Below are 18607 nucleotides of genomic sequence, written 5' to 3'. Positions count from 1 at the left end.
AGATTTTTCTTAGTATACTTTCATTTGAAAAAGACCAATTTCTAATCGTTTTTTTTTTTATCACTCAGGGAATGCCCCCTTCCGTGGAAATATTTTTGCGGAAATCAAAAAGCGAGGAAAATAGCCCCCGGACAGCTCCACGGAACATCTCCACGTGCAAAATTGAGTTGGCAAAGAAAATGTAGAACCATTAAAAAGAATTTCATATAGGAAATATGTCAAATCTTTCCATTGTAAAATATTCCCTAGAAAGGTCACCTCCCCCCCTGAAATTTACCTTAACAAGGAAGATTTTCGCTATAAAAATCCACCTCAAGCAAAAAATCACCCCCCCCCCTCCCAATAACAAATACTTAAAGTATACTTCCCAATAACAAATACTATACGTAAACAATTTGCAAATTTCACAACTTTCAGGCCTCTTCCCATGGGTTATGGGGGGTCATTTTACCCCTAAAGACATAGTTAATGGATCTTTCAACTATACTTGTAGTAAAGTGGGTTCAAACTGTAGAAGTGAGGTTATATTTATTGTAAAGTAAGGCTATAGTTGTCCACCCAACTGTTACCAACTGGTATATCGTAGGTTTGGGTTGGTACCTTATTACGCCCTTTATAGGGGGTATAATTACGGTCCTAAGGTAAGTAAACTTTGGTAGCGTGCCTTAGACCAATTACTTTTGGGGCGTACCGATTGGGGTTAACCGAGAAGCTTAAAAAAGATTGTAGAGAGGTTGGCTTTAACATAATACTTTTATTTATGCAACACCCGATACAAGGTCTGGGACTAGTTAACCGCTTGGACCGCTATAAACCACTGGGACTAGTTGTCCCAGAGAATCAAGAATTATAAGAATGCTATGATAAGATATAATACAATAAGACACTTGAACACTTACGATATTTGAACATATAATCCAAGGTATTTCTAAGGTATGAAACGGACAGAAGTTTGCCTGGCAAATGGATTAGAGCGAGCTCGGTCTCACAAATCTCAATATATATATGAAATATCAACCGCATTAATCCGGCCAATTGCCATACTTAGCCAGGAAAAGTGGTTACTTAGCAATTTCCTTTCAAGCCTAAACATGTGCTCTTTTATCTTGGTAAAAAGTAGTGTTTCAAAACTTTGCACCTTGTATTTTTTTTTTGTGTTATAAATGTTTTATTTCATATTAAATTATTTCTGCTTAATTAGGCGGTTACCACAATACTGAACAAAATGGCCATCTCAAAAGTTTGATCAGATAACTTTGGGATAACTTTCACGGGGAAGAATTTTACAGAGGAACTTTCTATGGAGGAATTTTTCATGGGGATATTTTCTCGAGGGGGCGGATTTCCTTGAATTATTTGAAAAACGATCAGAAATTAAATAAAGAAAAACGAGTTTTCTACTGAAAATAAGGAGCAACATTAAACCGAAATGAAATTATTCCGTATATAAGTGGGGCTGGCCCCTCCACAATACCCCTTTCTTTACGCTAAAGTTCGACCTTTTGTCCCAATTCTTTAAGAACGATTCCAGAAACACAAGGGCCGTTTAATTAGAATCAAAATGTTCTTAAAAAACTTTCGCATGAAGAAAGGGGTATTGAGGAGGGGGCAGTCCCACTCATATATGAAATAATTTCTGTTCGTTTTAGGTTTTAATGCTGCTTCTTACTTTCAGTAGAAAAACTTGCTTTTTTGTTTAATTCAGCAGAGATAAGGTAGCAAATAGAAGACCTCTGGAATGTTTTATTCAATGAATATTGGGCATATGCTATACCAGATCTGCCGCCGGTTGCAGCACGTTCCTCTGTACTCTCCCCGAAATGTCAACGATTTATACGATTTTTATCATAATCATATGTATGTTTCATATAGTCGCACTTTCTTCTAAAGGGAAAATATCTGACCGTTTAATTTTGATTAATTAAAAAAAAAATTCTACAAAATAACTTTTTGAAAAAAAAGTGAAGAACTCTATTAAATCAAAAATGGACAAAATAGAATCAAATAATCTACCAAGCATACAAGTACCACAAATCTGTATCAATATATAAATGAAACCCAAAACGGACAGAAAACAAATGACAGAGTCAAACTCAAAACGAGCAGAAATTAATATGAGTTAGGTTAAAAACCCCTATGCTTTCTTAAAGCCAGAATGTAATTTGTAATTCACTGAAAAACTCAAATGAATGTGCATTGTCAGTTTAATATACATATGCTGATATTTATTCCTTAAAATCTTAATCAATTTTTGATTTCTTAAAGTTATAAAAGTGAAAACATTTAAATGAACTTTTTCAGTAAAGTACAAATTATATTCTTGTTTTTAGAAAGCATAGGGGTTTTGAACCCTAATCACATTAATTTCTGCTCGTTTTGAGTTTGACTCTGTTGTTTATTTTAGTTTCCGTTCGTTTTGGGTTTCATTTATTTATTGATACTGATTTGTGCTAGTTGTATGATTCTATGTTTGTTCATTTTTGGTTTAATCGAGTTATTTACATTTTTTTTGAAAAACTTATTTTGTAGAAAAGGTTTTTTTTAATTAATTTCTGTTACGTTCTATATTGACAGAGTCTTTTTTAGGGAAAAAAGAAAATAATAGTTTGAATCTATCCGGTTTTTCTTTAAGAATTTAAAGTTTGGTTTGCTATTTATATGCTGGAGAAACTTTTTCTGCAATTTTTAACAACATAAACTCTTTTGAAAGTCATGACAAAAATAATAGTGTTTAATTTAGTAATATTCATCCTCTAATTGACCTGATAAAAAAACTCAATACCATTCCCAAATATTATATCTATGCTCTTTCACAGCCTGGATACAATTACACTCTTTTGATTTAGTAAAATTTTAAGAGAAGAAGTAGTAATAGAAGTAGCCCCGAAAATTTGAATTTAATACCCTCAGTCATTCTTGGTATATTGCTGAGATGTCTTATTGGCAGCAAGCATGCAAACAGTGTGTTTTGATTTCATTTTAAAACAACATTTAGTTTTTAAGCATAACGGGCAAATTAAATAACTCTGGGGGGTTGACCTACCCAATAACCCTAGAAATATAGTTACTAGACCATTCAGCTATGCCGAGAAAAATGGCTGTCTTAAAATTTTGATTGGAAGCGTGTGGAAAATTATGAGCTAAAGAGGAGGGCTGATTGCCCTCCAATCATTTTTGACTCTTAAGAGGGTACTAGAACTTTTAATGTAAAATCAAATTAGCTCCTTTCAAATATGAATGATACTACTAGCTATAATAGAGTATCGTTGCCTATGTCCATACATGCCCTATAGTGCTTATATGCCCTTTTAATACCTGCATGTATATAGGTTTTTCGTTTAGTTGAAACTCCTCCTAAAAGTTCCCTAAACGTTTCAACTTAATGCCATTAGTGTCGTTAGTTAGAGTAACCGTAGAAGCAGCATTAAATGAATACGCAAAGTGTCTTCTGGCTAGCTCAAAATCCACCACCTATGAGGGTATGAAGGCGAAACTTTTAGAGAAAATATCTGGCGTGAGGAAGACAACCTGACATCCGTATGCAGGCTGTCAAAAGGGCATATCAGCAATATCTTAGGAACAGTTCCGTATGTGAAATTAAAACTTACAACGCTTGTTGTGGGGGAAGTTGAACTAACCAAAAGACAATCATAGGCAGCACGCTAGCGTTGCCTAAGTAAAGAACGGTGTGGGCACAATGTGTTTTGTTTTTTTTTTCAGTCGGGCACTTTGTATCGAAGGAGTTGGCGTAGAAATTTCGAAAAGGGCTCATTCGATCGGAAATTTGAGTGGCTAGTGCCCTTTTTAATAGTCGAAAGTGATTGGAGGGCAACTAGCCCCCCCCCCCCACCACGCCCATTATTCCCCCAAACACAACCAATCAAAATTTTGAGAAAGCCATTTTGTTCAGCGTAGTTTATTTCCAAATTGAAAATGGGTTTTTGAGGAGGAATCTCTCCTACTACCCTCGGGGAAAGGAGTTTAAGTTATGCCCTGAGGGCACATAAGAACAATGTTGGCACAATATACCATGTATTATTTTTTTTCCTTTAGAGCAGGCACTTCATATGGAACGGGTCGTCGTAGAAACTTCAAAAGGGGCTCATTCGACTGGAAATTCAGAGTTCAAGTGCCCTTTTTAATAGTCGAAAGTGATTGGAGGGCAACTAGCCCTCCAATCACTTTCGAATATGCTTGTCCGGTTTGGCACTTTGCTCTTACCCAGGATGAAATTGATAAAATAGAACGAGTTCAGAAGAGATCACTGCAAATCATTTATGGCGATTCCCCTCTACCTTACTCCTTTTACCTCGAGGAATTTAAACTTGAATCCCTCTCTTCCCGCCGAGGAAAATTATGCCAAAGATTTGGCTCCACTCTCCTTCAACATCCCATCTACCGATCATTCCTTCTCCCACCTTTTGTCCCTATAAGATCTCGTCCCCCCAGGGAAGTGGCTGAGAAGGTTCCGAAACTAACCCCAGTCCACTGTAACACCATGCGCTACAGTAAAAGCTTTGTGCCAAGCTTTGTGAAATATTAAAATGATCTCTAGTATTTTTATTGTTTAGTTTATTTTATCCTGACGAAATTTTGTCACACAATTTTACTCTCAATCTCAAGTGTTTTTATCCTTTAGTTTATTTATCCTGACAAAGTTTTATCAGACAACTTTATTTTGCTATCAAGGACTAAGAGATATCATATTTGGGCTTTGCCCACGAGAGCTATGTCTTGTTTTTGAATTAAATGAATTTGAATTTGAACTAGCCCCCCCCCCCACGCCCATCATTCCCTCAAACACATCCAATCAAAATTTTGAGATAGCCATTTGGTTCAGCGTAGTTGATTTCCAGATAGAAAATACGTCTTTGAGGAATACACTCCCCCACAACCCTCGGGGCAAGGGTTTTAAGTTATGCCCTGAGGGAATATAAGGTTTTTGTAGAAGGCGTTGTCGTAGAAACTCAAAAAAAGGCTCATTCGATTGGAAATTCAAAGGGCTAGTGCCTTTTTTAATAGTCGGAATTGATTGGAGGGCAACTAGCCCCCCCCCCCACGCCCATCATTTCCCCAAACACATCCAATCAAAATTTTGAGATATCCATTTTGTTCAGCGTAGTTGATTTCCAGATAGAAAATATTTTTCTGAGGAGGACACTCCCCCAAAACCCTCGGGGCAAGGGTTTGAAGTTATGCCCTGAGAGAATATAAGGTTTTTACAGAAGGTGTTGTTGTAGGAACTTCAAAAAAGGCTCATTCGATTGGAAATTCAAAGGGTTAGTGCTCTTTTTAACAGTCGAAAGTTATTGGAGGGCAACTATCCCCCCCTTGCCCATCATTCCCCCAAACACATCCAATCAAACTTTTGAGATAGCCATTCTGTTTAGCGTACCGTAGTTGATTTCCAAATAGAAAATATGTTTTTGAGGAGGATACTCCCCAACAGCCCTCAGGGCAAGGGTTTTAAGCTATGTCCTGGGGGCATATAAGGTTTTTATAGAAGGTGTTGTTGTAGAAACTTCAAAAAAAGTTCATTGGAAATTTAAAAGGTTAGTGTTCTTTTTAATAGTCGAAAGTGATTGGAGGGCAACTAGCCCTCCTCCCCCACGCCCATCATTCCCCCAAACACATCCAATAAAAATTTTGATTTATCAAGGTTATAAAAGTTAAAACATTAAATTTTTTTCAGTAAAGTGCAAATTTTGTTCTGGCCTTGGGAAGACATAAGGGTTTTGCGCCCGGCTTATGTTAATTTCTGCTCGTTTTGAGTTTGACTCGGTTATTTATTGTAATTTTTGTTCGGTTTTGGCTTTCATTTATTTATCGATGCTTATTTGTGGTAGTTTCACGCTTGGTAGATTATTTGATTTTATTTTTGCTCATTTTTTGTTTAATGGAGTTCTTTACCTTTCTTTGAAAAACTTATTTTGTGGAAAAAGTTTTTTTTTTTAATTAATAGTAATAATAAAAACAATTTATTTATACCCACTTTACAAACAATATTTACATCATAAAACTAAGGCTTCTGTTCCATGGGCACCCATAAGGGGGGAGGGAGAGGCGCCCGCCTCCCCCCGGGTGAATGATGCTGCCTTTTTTTATATTTTTGTTCTGAGATTTCTATTATATAGCATTAAAAGTGCCAATTAGACGTGGTTTGCCCCCCCCCCTGGAATTCAGCTTATGGGCGCCTATGTTCTTCTCGCACAACTACTGCTACTATTATTATTACTGCTACCACTACTGCAGCTACTAATCTAAGACTACTAATATTAACTGTACTCCTAATTATTTTAACCGTCCTGGCACACAAGACAAATAAAAAAAACAATATTTATAAGACTATAACAAAAAGCAATTTTAAGAGCCCCCCCCCCAAAAAAAATAGAAGATTTAGGACAATCCAATGAATTAAACCAAATTCCAAATAGATATTTGAAACCAAGCCACAAAAAATATTAAAGAAACTTAATACCCCTCACAACAAACATTTCTAACCCAGAAAATGTGTGGAGTTACGATGTTCAATATGGAGTTAGGATGCTCAATAAATCGCTCACCTGATTGTTGGTGAGTTTGGCTTATGTAAAACTTTCCACCCGAACAAGGAATACTAGGGAAATATGCAAGAAAAGAGAATAGATTAGAAGACTTTATTGATAAACTATTATCTGCAGTATTTTTTAAATTTGCTTGCCAAAGGTGCTGAATAAAATGAAAATTATTTTGAGCATATACAGTGTTACTGTACGCTGTATTTGAGTGTACTGTGTTGTTGTATCGTTAACAGGAGTTTTCTACAGGCTTAATTCTGAGGATTGCAACAATCAAATTTCGTCCCGTTTTTATTTACTTCAGTCATTCCATTATCAATTTATTTCATTCATTTTTATTTCGTATGGTTTTTTTTTCGTAAGGTTTTATTTCGTAAACCCTTTCAATGGAGTATCAATCCGTTCCGTTATCCGTTATCAATTTTCTGTTATCCCGTTTCAAATTTCCGTTTTCAAATTATCCGTTATCAAATTTCGTTCCGTTTTTTATTTACTTAAGTCATTCCATATTTACTTCAAATTATCCGTTATCAAATTTCGTCCCGTTTTTATTTACTTCAGTCATTCCGTTATCAATTTATTTCATTCGTTTTTATTTCGTATGGTTTTATTTCGTTTTGTTTATTTCGTATTTCGTATTGGTTTTATTTCGTATGGTTTTATTTCCTAAACCCTTTCAATGGAGTTTTCATTCCGTTATCAAGTTATTTCATTCCTTTTCATTTCATTTCAGGGTCCGGTTGTTACAGATAATGGCAATTTCATTCTAGATTGGAAGTTTCCAAGCACTTTGGATTGGAAAGAAGTAGAAGTATTTTTAAATATGATACCAGGTAATTCTGCAATGCTGACCTTATTTCTAATAATTTAAGTTTATTTAAAAGTTCAATCGTATTGTTATTTTTCTGATAAAGTTGTTAAAATCTTCTTGTGAAAAGAATCTTTTATTTTTTCACTAATTCTATATATTTCTGTATTATTTATGCTTATAATATACTTCTATATGGTGCACTTCTTCTATATATTTCCGTATAATTTATGCTTATAATATGCTTCTATATGATGCACTACTTCTATATATTTCTGTATAATTTATGCTTGTAATATAAGTATACTTCTATATGGTGCACTTCTTCTGTATATTTCTGTATAATTTATGCTTATAAAATACTTCTATATGATGCACTTCTTCTATATGGTGCACTACTTCTATATATTTCTTTATAATTTATGCTTATAATATACTTCTATATGATGTACTCCTTCTATATGGTGCACTTCTTCTATATGGTGCAACTTCTTCTATTTGGTGCACTGCTTCTATATATTTCTGTATAATTTATTCTTATAATATACTTCTATATGGTGCACTGCTTCTATATATTTTTGTATAATTTATGCTTATAATATACTTCTATATGGTGTACTACTTCTATATATTTCTCTATAATTTATGCTTATAATATACTTCTATATGGTGCACTTCTTCTATACGATGCACTGCTTCTATATATTTTTGTATAATTTATGCCTATAATATACTTCTATATGGTGCACATATTCTATATGGTCTATTAACTGCATTTTTTCACTATTGTTTACACAGTGCTTTTGTTTATAATGACTAATATATAGACGTATAGACCTATTATAAAATATTTGTAAGCCACAAGAGCACTTAAAATATTATCTGTGGTCCAAATGTTCTTAGCTTGTTTTGTTTATTTTTTGTCAACGGAAGGCCATACAATTGAAGACCGTGTCGTGAATATACGGCCATACTATACAACTGAATACAAGTTGACATTCATAATTGAAGAAAATTTTCAATAATTTTTATTTCAAGTATTTAAAAAATGCACTCTTGTGTGCAGGTCTTCAAAATTCATGTGAACGACTATTGTCGTATAGTTCTGCATATGGGTCTGTTTTTATATCAATATCTGCCGGTTGCGCTTGCACATATTTGAAAATATGTGCAACGGTTGCTTCACAGTCTTATTTACAGCTTTCCACATGTTATTAGAACGTGTTTTTTTTTCGTAAAATGCTTCATAAATTTCCGTTTTTAGATCTATGTACAACATTTGAGTTGTCATTTACTTTAAAAATATATTCAATAATTGAAACATTATTGATGTTGAGATGGGGGTTGGATCTGTAGGGGGGGTGGAGTGTAGACACATGGCTAAAGCTTAATCTCTTTAATAAAAGTAACAGTGTAGCCAATTGTAGCCAATTCACAGAAATGATTAAAACCAAAATTTAAAGATTAACCTTAAAATAACAGTTTAGCAACTTCGGAAAGACTTACCAAAAATAGGTGTCATATGGAAAATATAACAAGAAAAATTGTAAAAATCCCCCTGATTTTGATTGGGGTATTGCAACGAAGGCCCATACGGAGCGCATGCCTGTAACACATGAAGCTCGGCAACTCTCAGCGGGATGGTTATTCTCACACCGCTTCATACAAAGATATTCAGCTTGCTTTTTGTCAATTTTCTAGGTTTGGTTGATAATGTTATTTAAAAAATGTGGTAAGTGCCAGTTAAGTATGATATAATTATTAGTTGAAAATAAAACCCATCTCATCTCAGAAGCGGGGTTTAAAAGAAGTTATCCTCTGATGGAACTATATGCAACGATTTCGTTTACACGGGTGTATTTACTTCATTGACAGTGGGTGATATTAGTCCTGATCGAGGCAAACAATTTTCAGTAGGTGTTGTCCAGGCACTGCCTAATGTAAACCTACGTAAAGTAACATACGTCTGGGTGTACTATCTTTTAGACGGTAGTGGTACGAACTAGACCTTGACGCCACGCCGATTTATCGGCGGCACGCAACTGATGAAGGACGCACTGGCTTGGAGAAAAATTTCGGCGGCACGGTGGTTCCTCATCGGCCTGTCTGTCTTTAGCATTGTGTTTTTGCAGTGATTTGTTGATTTCGGTGTGCTAAGTAAGCTAACGTGCTAAGTTACTTTGAAAAGTCAGTCGAAGTTGAGTTCTAACCAGAAAATTGGAATAAGAGCTTACAGACAGAGCAGGCAGTGGCGCAATTAAGGAGAAGACGGAGGGCCCCAGAATTTTTCAGAATTTTTCTAAAGAGCTTGTTCTCTCACTGGAAGCATTTTTGTTGATTTCTTGCAGCAAAGTTTGATAACTTATTTGAAGAGGCTCACATGAACAGCAATTTTCCCATTTACAGATCGTATTTTGCTTTTATACATCTATTAAGATTATCCAACAGTTCGTGGCAACGACAAGTAAGTAAGGAGCAACTCGGCCAAATAGTAACCGAAACTCTAAGAAGCAAAATATTGATAACAATAAATAAATTTTTAAAAAGGTGTCCTGATTTCAAATATCTAAAATTCATTAAGTTTAATGTTAACCATCATAAGCTACGATCCTGAGAAAATTAAATAAAAAAAACAAGTTTTTTAAACTGAAAGTAAGGAGCGACATTAAAACTTAAAACGAACAGAAATTATTCCGTATATGAAAGGGGCTGTCCCCTCCTCAACGCCTCGCTCTTTACGCTAAAGTTTTTTATTGTTTTAAAAAATAAAGTTGTGAGACAGAGTCAAACTTTAGCTTAAAGAGCGAGGCATTGAGGATGGGACAGCCCCTTTCATATACGGAATAATTTCTGTTCTTTTTAAGTTTTAATGTCGCTCCTTACTTTCATTTAAAAAAACTTGTTTTTTTTATTTAATTTCTGATCGTTTTTTAGTTAATGCAGCTTTTATTTGCATAAAAATTTTACTCTTCTTTTGCTAAATGGATGTCTTTACAAATTAACTTACGTAACTAACTTCTATATTCGTATATTTTTCTTCTGGCAAAAAATACAAAGTTGCAGATTTTTGCAGATATGAGCTTGAAACCTATGTAATAGGGTTTTCTGATACGCTAATCTGACGGTGTGATTTTCATTAAAATTCTTTCACTTGTAGGGGATGTTTCCCCCCTCTTTAAAAAATCGAGTAAATTTTCTCAGGCTCGTAGCCTTCGATGAGTAATACTAAACTTAATAAAATTTATATATTTAGGATCAGCATTATAAACACATTCTTTTGATACATTTATTGACATCAAAATTCCGTTTTTAAAAGTTTCGATTACTATTGAGCCGTATCGCTTTTTTTTTAATTGTTTTTTTTTATTACGTATATGTTATTACGTATATGAAGGGGTTCTCCCCTTAGTCAATACCACGCTCTTTACGTTAAAAGTTTAAAAAAATTTTGATTCACAAACCCCTGAATCACAAAGGCCGTTTAATTAGAATAGATAGCTCTTTTGAAAGCACTAAAAAAAACTGTAGCGTAAAGAGCGAGGTATTGACTTGGGGGAGAACCCCTCACATATGTTACAATTTCTGTTCGTTTTAAGTTCTAATATTCCTTCTTACATTTCAGTTGAAAAAACTTGTTTTTTTTATTTAATTTCTGATCGTTTTTTAAATAATGCTTGGAAATCCGGCGCCCCCTTCATAGAAATTTCTCTTACCCCAAAAAAACATCCTCCACGGAAATATTCTCCAGAGTAACCCCCTCCTCTAGTCCCCCCCACCAGAAAAAATCCTTCCTGAAAATGGTTGTATACTTCCCAATAACCAATAAATAATGCTGGCAAGTCCGGCGCCCCCTTCATGGCAATTTCCCTTCCCCCATGAAAACTTCCATCATGAACAGATCCTCCAACATAACCACCGACCCAACCTTCCCTCCCACTACCAGAAAAAAACCTCCTGAAAACTTCTGTATACTTCCCATTAACCAATGCTATATGTTAACATTGGGTAAAGTTCATAACTTTTAGCCCTCCCTCTGGGAACTTTGGGGGATTATTTCACCCTAAAATACATATTTATCATATTTTCGGCCATGCTGAACAAAATGGCAATCTCGAAATTTTGATCGGGGGACTTCGGGAAAAAAATAAGCGTGGGAGGGGGCCTAGTTGCCCTCCAATTTTTTTGGTCACTTAAAAAGGGCACTAGAACTTTTAATTTCCGTTCCAATGAACCCTCCCACGATATTCTAGGACCACTGGGTCGATACGATCACCCCTGAGGAAAAAAAAAAAAAAAAAAAAAAAAACACAAACAAACACGCATCCGTGATCTTTCTTCTGGTCAAAAAATGCAAAATTCCACATTTTTGATGATAGGAGCTTGAAAACTCCACAGTAGGGTTTTCTGATACGCTGAATCTGATGGTGTGATTTTCATTAAGGTTCTATAACTTTTAGGGGTGTTTCCCCCTTTTTTTGAAAATCAGCCAAATTTTCTCAGGCGCGTAACTTTTGATGGGTAGCACTAAACTTGATGAAAGTTATATATTTGAAATCAGCTTTGAAATCTGATTCTTTTGATATATCTATTGGTATCAAAAACCCGTTTTCTAGAGTTTCGGTTACCATTGAGCCGGGTCGCTCCTTACTTACACCACGTTACCACGTTTACTCGTTACCACGAACTGTTTGATTTTTATCATTTAAAAAAAAAAAAAAGGAGAAACAAACCCAAAACGTCAAGGAATCTTAATGAAAATCGCTTCGTTATATTCAGCGTATCAGAGAACACTACTATATAGGGTTCAAGCTTTCACCCGAAAAAATCTGGAATTATGTTGTTTTTTTTTGTGTTTGTGTGTGTGTGTGTGTGTTTGCCAGAAAAACTGTCACGAATGCTTATTTATATGTTTGTTTTTTCCTAAGGGGTGATCGTATCGAACCAATGGTCAAGATTGGGAGTTTTCATTCGAACGGATATTAAAATTTTTAGTGCCTTTTTTAAGTGACCAAAGAGAAAGGATGGCAACTAGCCTTCACAAATCAACCGATCAAAATTATGAGATAGCCATTTTCTTCAGCATAGTAGAAAGATCTAATAACAACGCCTCCGGAGATGACATGGCCCCTCCCCATCCTCTTGGGAAAGGGATGTATCCATAGAATTTGTCCGTTGTTTACGTATAGTATATGATATTAGGATCTATGAAGACTTTTTTCGGGAGGGTGTGTTATTTCCTGCATATTGGGGGTGGGGATTTTTCACTAGGACAATTTTTCTTGCAGAATACGGTAGAATTTTCTAGAATTCCTATAGAAATTTCTTTTTATTTGACTGAAGTTTATGTTTGGAGACGTTGCAGCGGAATTGTCCGGAGAAAAATTTTCAGCGCTGATGGAATTGCCTGTTTTTTTTCCTGTGGGAGAAATTCTCTATGGGGGAATTCCCCACAGCAGAAATTCTCTATGGGGGAGTTTTCCTCAGGAGAACCTTTCCAGGAGGGATAGGAAGGGGTGATTTCTAGGGAAAAATTCTATCGGTGGGGATTTTTAACAAGATTGTAAAACTATCAGAAATTAAATAAAAAAAAAGTCTTTTTTAGATAAAAGTGGGTCGGGAGACTTTTCCAGGCAGAATTGTCCGAGGAAATATCATGGAAGTGATTTTCAGCGAGGATGGAGTCGCTCGGGTGAATTTTTCAGGGGCGATTTTGCACAGGAGGAACTACCCATGGAAATGATTTTCGTGGGGAGGGGGTTCAGTAAAGGAGAGTTGGATTTCCTGGCATTATTTGAAACACGATCAGAACCTATATTAAAAAAAAAATTCAACTGAAAGTAAGGAGCAAAATTAAAACTTGAAACGATCAGGAATCTTCCACATAAGGAGGGGGGGTTGCCTCCTCAATAGCTTGCTCTTTACGCTAAATTTTGAGTTTTTGTCCCAACTCTATAAGAATGACTCCTGAAACACAAGGGTTATTTTATTAGAATAAGAAGCTTTTTTAAAGGACTGAGAAACTTTAGCGTGAAGAGTGAGGGATTGAGCGATTGAAGATTAAGGAATAATTGCTATTCGTTTTAAATTGTAATATTGCTCCTTACTTTCAGATGAAATTATTTTATTCACTTTTAAGATCTATCTCACATCATTAGCCCTAATTTGTCATTCCATCTAGTGTGTCTTTCATTGAAAGAATTTCTTTTTAATTTTAATCTTGGATTAAGGATTATCAGTTTCCATCTTTCAAGTGACTCAGTATGAGGCAAGATATATAGATATATGATTATACAAGGGCGGATCCAGGATTTTTTTTTTTGGGGGGGGGTACTAATGTTTGACTTTTTCGGGGGGGTTTACTATATTTTTTACTCAGTATTCGACTAATTTTACTGATTTTTACCTAGGTTTTACTAATTTTAGACTTATTTTCGACTCGGTCAAAAATTTCGGGGGGGATTCAAACCGGGTAACCCCCCCCCCCCTGGATACGGCCTTGTGATTATATATGAGATTTATGATTTAGAGGATTACAAGGTGATCTTTTCCGTAAAGCTTTTCTTCCTTCATAAAACGACCTGACAATGTCATGGAGTAACAAAAGATTTTAACAGCTTGAATTTATGATAGTAATGAAAGAACCAGAACAGTTTTTTTTTCGAATTGTTTCGAATTTGTTTCGAATTGGGATGCTAAAATAAAATACCTTCAATCATTTTTTTTTTTACTCAGATAAAACTAGCTCAGATCAATTATTCTAAGTTGAGAATATTTCTAAGAGTTGAAATTATATCTTGAATTCTCGCAGTCAAGGCCATATTTTGCTGATTTATTTTGTTGCTCAGTGTTCAACTTGAATCAAGCTGGTTTTGTAAGTTTGTAAGATCAATAAGGTATTTGTAAGAAATGATTGTCTGTTGTTTTTCTTCCTCTTCCCCCAAACAAACCGAGTCTGAACTTCTTGTGTGTGAAATCACACACAATCAAACACAAGCATGGAGGGAAGAGAACGGTGCTGATTATTGATAAGCAAGAGATTAGGAAGTCTGACAAAAAGACACCCGATCCTACAGATTTATGAGTGTTGGTGCTTTTGTCGTGTTTTCCTCGAATTTACGTGTTATTTTGTAGTACGTGTCTTCGCAGTTCTAAAAGGCTTTAACAAACTTTTCTGTTTATTCGCATTTAAATGATATGTCGCTCAGGGCTTTTGAACAGATTTGGATATCTTTCCTAATAAGAAAAATCGGCGCCAGCCGGCGGCACGTCGCCGGAGGAAAATCGAAAGTGCCAAAAAAAAATGGCGGACGGCGCACCGCCATTCCCCAAAAAATCAATTATTCGCCGAAGAGAAAACTGGCGTGGCGTCTGGGTCTAATACCAGCTATCAAAATTTCTCTCTGCTAAACGCTGTTTTGGGGACGCCGGTAGGTTGTTCCGCCATCTATTCTGTGACGGTGAAGATTGTAGGCGATGAGTAGAATTCCAACTACCCGAGAAATCTACTCCGAGTAACATAGTGTCTCCTGTTAAAATTTCAATTGGATTTGATACCATATATCAGAACGGTGCGGAAATTTGTGTAAATGCGGTTGTGAATTCTTATTGGTCATTTTCTATGAAATTTTAATATGGAATTACCTAGGCTGTTCTAATTAATATGGTAATAATATATTGTATTTTGCAAGAGGCAATGTGGTAACTTATTTTCAAAATTAACTAGAGGCGTGATTTTACTCTCTGGCTAGACTTTTAACGACACTACACGTTTTTAGTCAGTTTGATTAAGTGTTTTGTGTTTTTTGTCTTAGTCAAGTGTTGTGTAATTTGAGTGGGTGTTTGTGTCGATGCCCGATGATACCCGATGAGGTAAGTAAGTTTGTAAAGATTTCTTAGATGGGGATGGGATAAAGGATGAAAAAGCGTCAGGTCCAAATTCATGGCTGTCTCTAAAACCTCCCCCCACCCTTTTTGCAGACAACCATTTGTTTACTACATTTTGCTAAGCAACAATATTCTAATTATGAGGAAAGAATTCAAAGTACCATAAATATGCTGAATTAATTTGATTATATAACTAAATTGTAAAAAAAGAAGTTTTTTTTATATCGTTTCTTAAATTCGCCAAAATTTGGAGTTTCATATAAATATCACTATGTAAAGCGATTAATAATTTAAAATCAGAATCTAAAATTGATTTATTTTAAGTATAGTCACACCTCTCCAGCCTTCACCCCTTCTGAAGAAAACTAAGCAGGATTAAATTTGAAATTTAATTCAAAATGTAAGGTTAACAAGTCCAAGAAATCTGTTTTGACTTTTTCAAATTATTCAGGTAATCAGACGTAAAACGAGACATTAAGGTGTATTTGCGTATTTGTAAAATTCATAGTGCAGAGAAGAAAAAGGAAACATAGAGGAAACAAAAAGAAAAAGGAAACATGAACTGGAATTGTAAGGAATTTGCTCCTTTGTAAAGGGGGTATGGGGCATTTGATCTTCAAGAGTAAAAATTTTTTTTTTCTCTTCTAGTGTTTTCAATTGCACTAATTTTCAATTAATTCCCGTCAGAAACTAAAAGTACAGTGACGCCTGTTTTGTTCGTTTTATCAAACTTCCATGAAATTTGGCCCCTCCTCCCAGATGTGTACTTTGGTAGAACGTTAATAACGGTAGAAAAAGCCAAAACAATATCACAAATATACAAAATACACAAATATAGTCAAAATATTACAAATTGTTTTCGATAAAGATACCGATTCAAATTACCTGATTTCATATATCATTTTAAATTACTAAGATTCTGAAACGAGCTCTGAAACATTTATTTCCAAGTTCGATTTTCTCTTTCACTGGTTCTTCCTTAGTACATGTATCGTCTCTGGTATTCCACTATCCTATTTGGGTGGTTATCTTTATAAAAGTCAAATAATATATATAATAAAATTAATATATATATATATATATATATATATATATATATATATATATATATATATATATATATATATATATATATATATATATATATATATATATATATATATATATATATATATATATATATATATAAATTATTAAAAAGTCAAATTATTATATATAATAATTATATATAAAATACGTTTTATGTTTTTTTCGTACTATTAACGGATAATACTCTCTTAATTTTCGAGCTTATTTAACTTTGGATAAATTGAATCATAAACATATTTTATATTCGTTTTACTTAAAAAATGCTTCCCCTTTTCAGCTCCGTTTCAGCAGTTTAGTTTTCCTCACGTTTGTCAGTTTAATGTATTTATACTGTGTCTGGTCATAACGTTTGTCTCTCGTTTAAATATGACCTGACTCGTTATATACTAGTTCACTGTCTGATGGGGCCTCACCGCTTGAGGCTATAGCAGTAATTCCCAATTGATTTTGGGCCATACCCCACCTGGGCATTTCTAAAATCCTGATGCCCTTAGTTAGATTTTATTATTCAAAATTTTATGTGTATTCATGGAAAGGAATCTTAAATGGCTATTTTATTCCAGATTTCTTAAATATTCTTAATGAAACCATGGAATTGGTCCAAAATCAGCCGTGTGATAGGGTTGTCATGGGTGATATGAACTTAAACCTTTTGGATGATTCTTCTGTGTCTATAGACCTTCTCGTTGTAATGCTTTCTTATGGTATGCTGCCGACGACGCATAGGGATTTACAGCTCTTTTAAACGCGCTATAAATTGAACAATGATTATTTTCAGGTGTTGTTGAGAACGGGCTATTTATCGATATGGCACATGTGGCTTATTTTGGTATGAAGGATGGATCAGTAATGACGAAGCAGCGTGAATAGTCTATGTTATCGTTTTGGATACAAAGCGTTTGACAACGTATTCCTTACTTTTGAGCGATATTTTTAAGAGACGGCACTTGGCAAATCTAAGCAATTTAAATATTTTTTTAGATGACAATTTACGGTCGGTTTTTTAGATGAAAATTTACGGTTTTTAGATGAAAATTTACGGTCGGTTTTTTAGATGAAAATTTACGGTTTTAGATGAAAATTTACGGTCGGTTTTTTAGATGAAAATTTACGGTTTTTAGATGAAAATTTACGGTCGGTTTTTTAGATGAAAATTTATAATGTAGTGTGCAAGTTTCCTACTCATTGGAATTTTTCCGAGATCTAGGGATTTTGATCCTCAAATTGGGTTTTATATATCAAACCCTAAACTATCGATACCCTCAAAAAGTTTGTTCGAGAGAGAAGGAGGCGGTTGTCGGGTCCAAAACTGACTTAATGGAATGAAGAAAGTTCATATTAAATAATTTTGAAAATATTTAGTAAAGAATTTGAGAAAAAAAACATAAAATATTTGGTGATTGAATAAACGTCCAAACAATTGGAGCCCGAAACGTGAAGTTTTGCAAAATAATCTTAAAACAACGATAATTACAAAATAATATATATATATACTTTATTGATCTTTTTAATCTAAGCTAATTTCATATAAAATGTCTCATTTCTTGCGTTTTCTTGTCCGTAGGAGAGACGTTGGTTTTAACCATCGCAATGGTCTAACTCCAGAAGTATTAAATGTAAAGTCATATATCTAAAAACTGAACTCAATCAAAGGGATCCATCACAATAAACTGACCACAGATTTTGGGTTTTCATACGATTAGTCGTTTGTAGAATTATGTTAAAAATCAGTACCTCTCCCCCTCCTCTCTTGCTTACGTTTGTGTAATGAATTTTGTGTAAAGATTCGTGTTCTGAATTTTTCAGATTTTTTTATTACCTTGACAGTGAGTTTTAAAAGGTTTGCCACGACTCGTCTTCTTGAATAAAAGCTTTAATTTTTGCACCGAATTTACTTCCATCGATAGTTACTTGTCAATATAGGATGTATACTTTTTTGTATTATCTTTTGGCTACTTGTTCTTCTACAACATTCCTTTCAACATAACGAGTATCGTATCTTTCTTTTGTTTTCTATTTTTGTTTACTACTGTTTATTAAATTTTTACGCACGCCTTCTCTCCAAGTATTTATCATTCTACCCTATAGCTGATAAGTTTACATAGCCACTGGAGAGACGGGAGGGTTTTCGATGAGTGATATTAAACCAAAGCTGTCTTAGGTCAACAATTTTTGGAAAAGTCCTTTAGAATAACCTTAATAGAGATTATCCCCCCTGGCTCCCCAATTTGTGTAGAAGTGAAGGATTCTGATCATTCATATGTCTAGT

The 18607-nt window shown here is 34.5% G+C and overlaps 1 protein-coding gene across 1 annotated transcript in view; it reads left to right on the top strand.

Moving 5' to 3' along the window:
- Positions 1-18397, top strand: part of Rpi (Ribose-5-phosphate isomerase) — a 78608-nt gene extending 60211 nt beyond the window's left edge. The window contains exons 6-7 of the mRNA XM_089088051.1: positions 7291-7390; positions 17117-18397. Coding sequence (XP_088944177.1) covers positions 7291-7390; positions 17117-17208 — 192 coding nt within the window. The 3' untranslated portion in view covers positions 17209-18397. The remainder of the gene's footprint in view (positions 1-7290; positions 7391-17116) is intronic.
- The last annotated feature ends 210 nt before the right edge of the window (positions 18398-18607 follow it).

Source organism: Artemia sp. Qi Xiang Cuo, chromosome 4 (assembly GCF_049724085.1).
Source record: "Artemia sp. Qi Xiang Cuo chromosome 4, ASM4972408v1, whole genome shotgun sequence".
Lineage (NCBI taxonomy): Eukaryota > Metazoa > Arthropoda > Branchiopoda > Anostraca > Artemiidae > Artemia > Artemia sp. Qi Xiang Cuo.
This window is presented reverse-complemented; position numbering and strand designations above follow the sequence as displayed.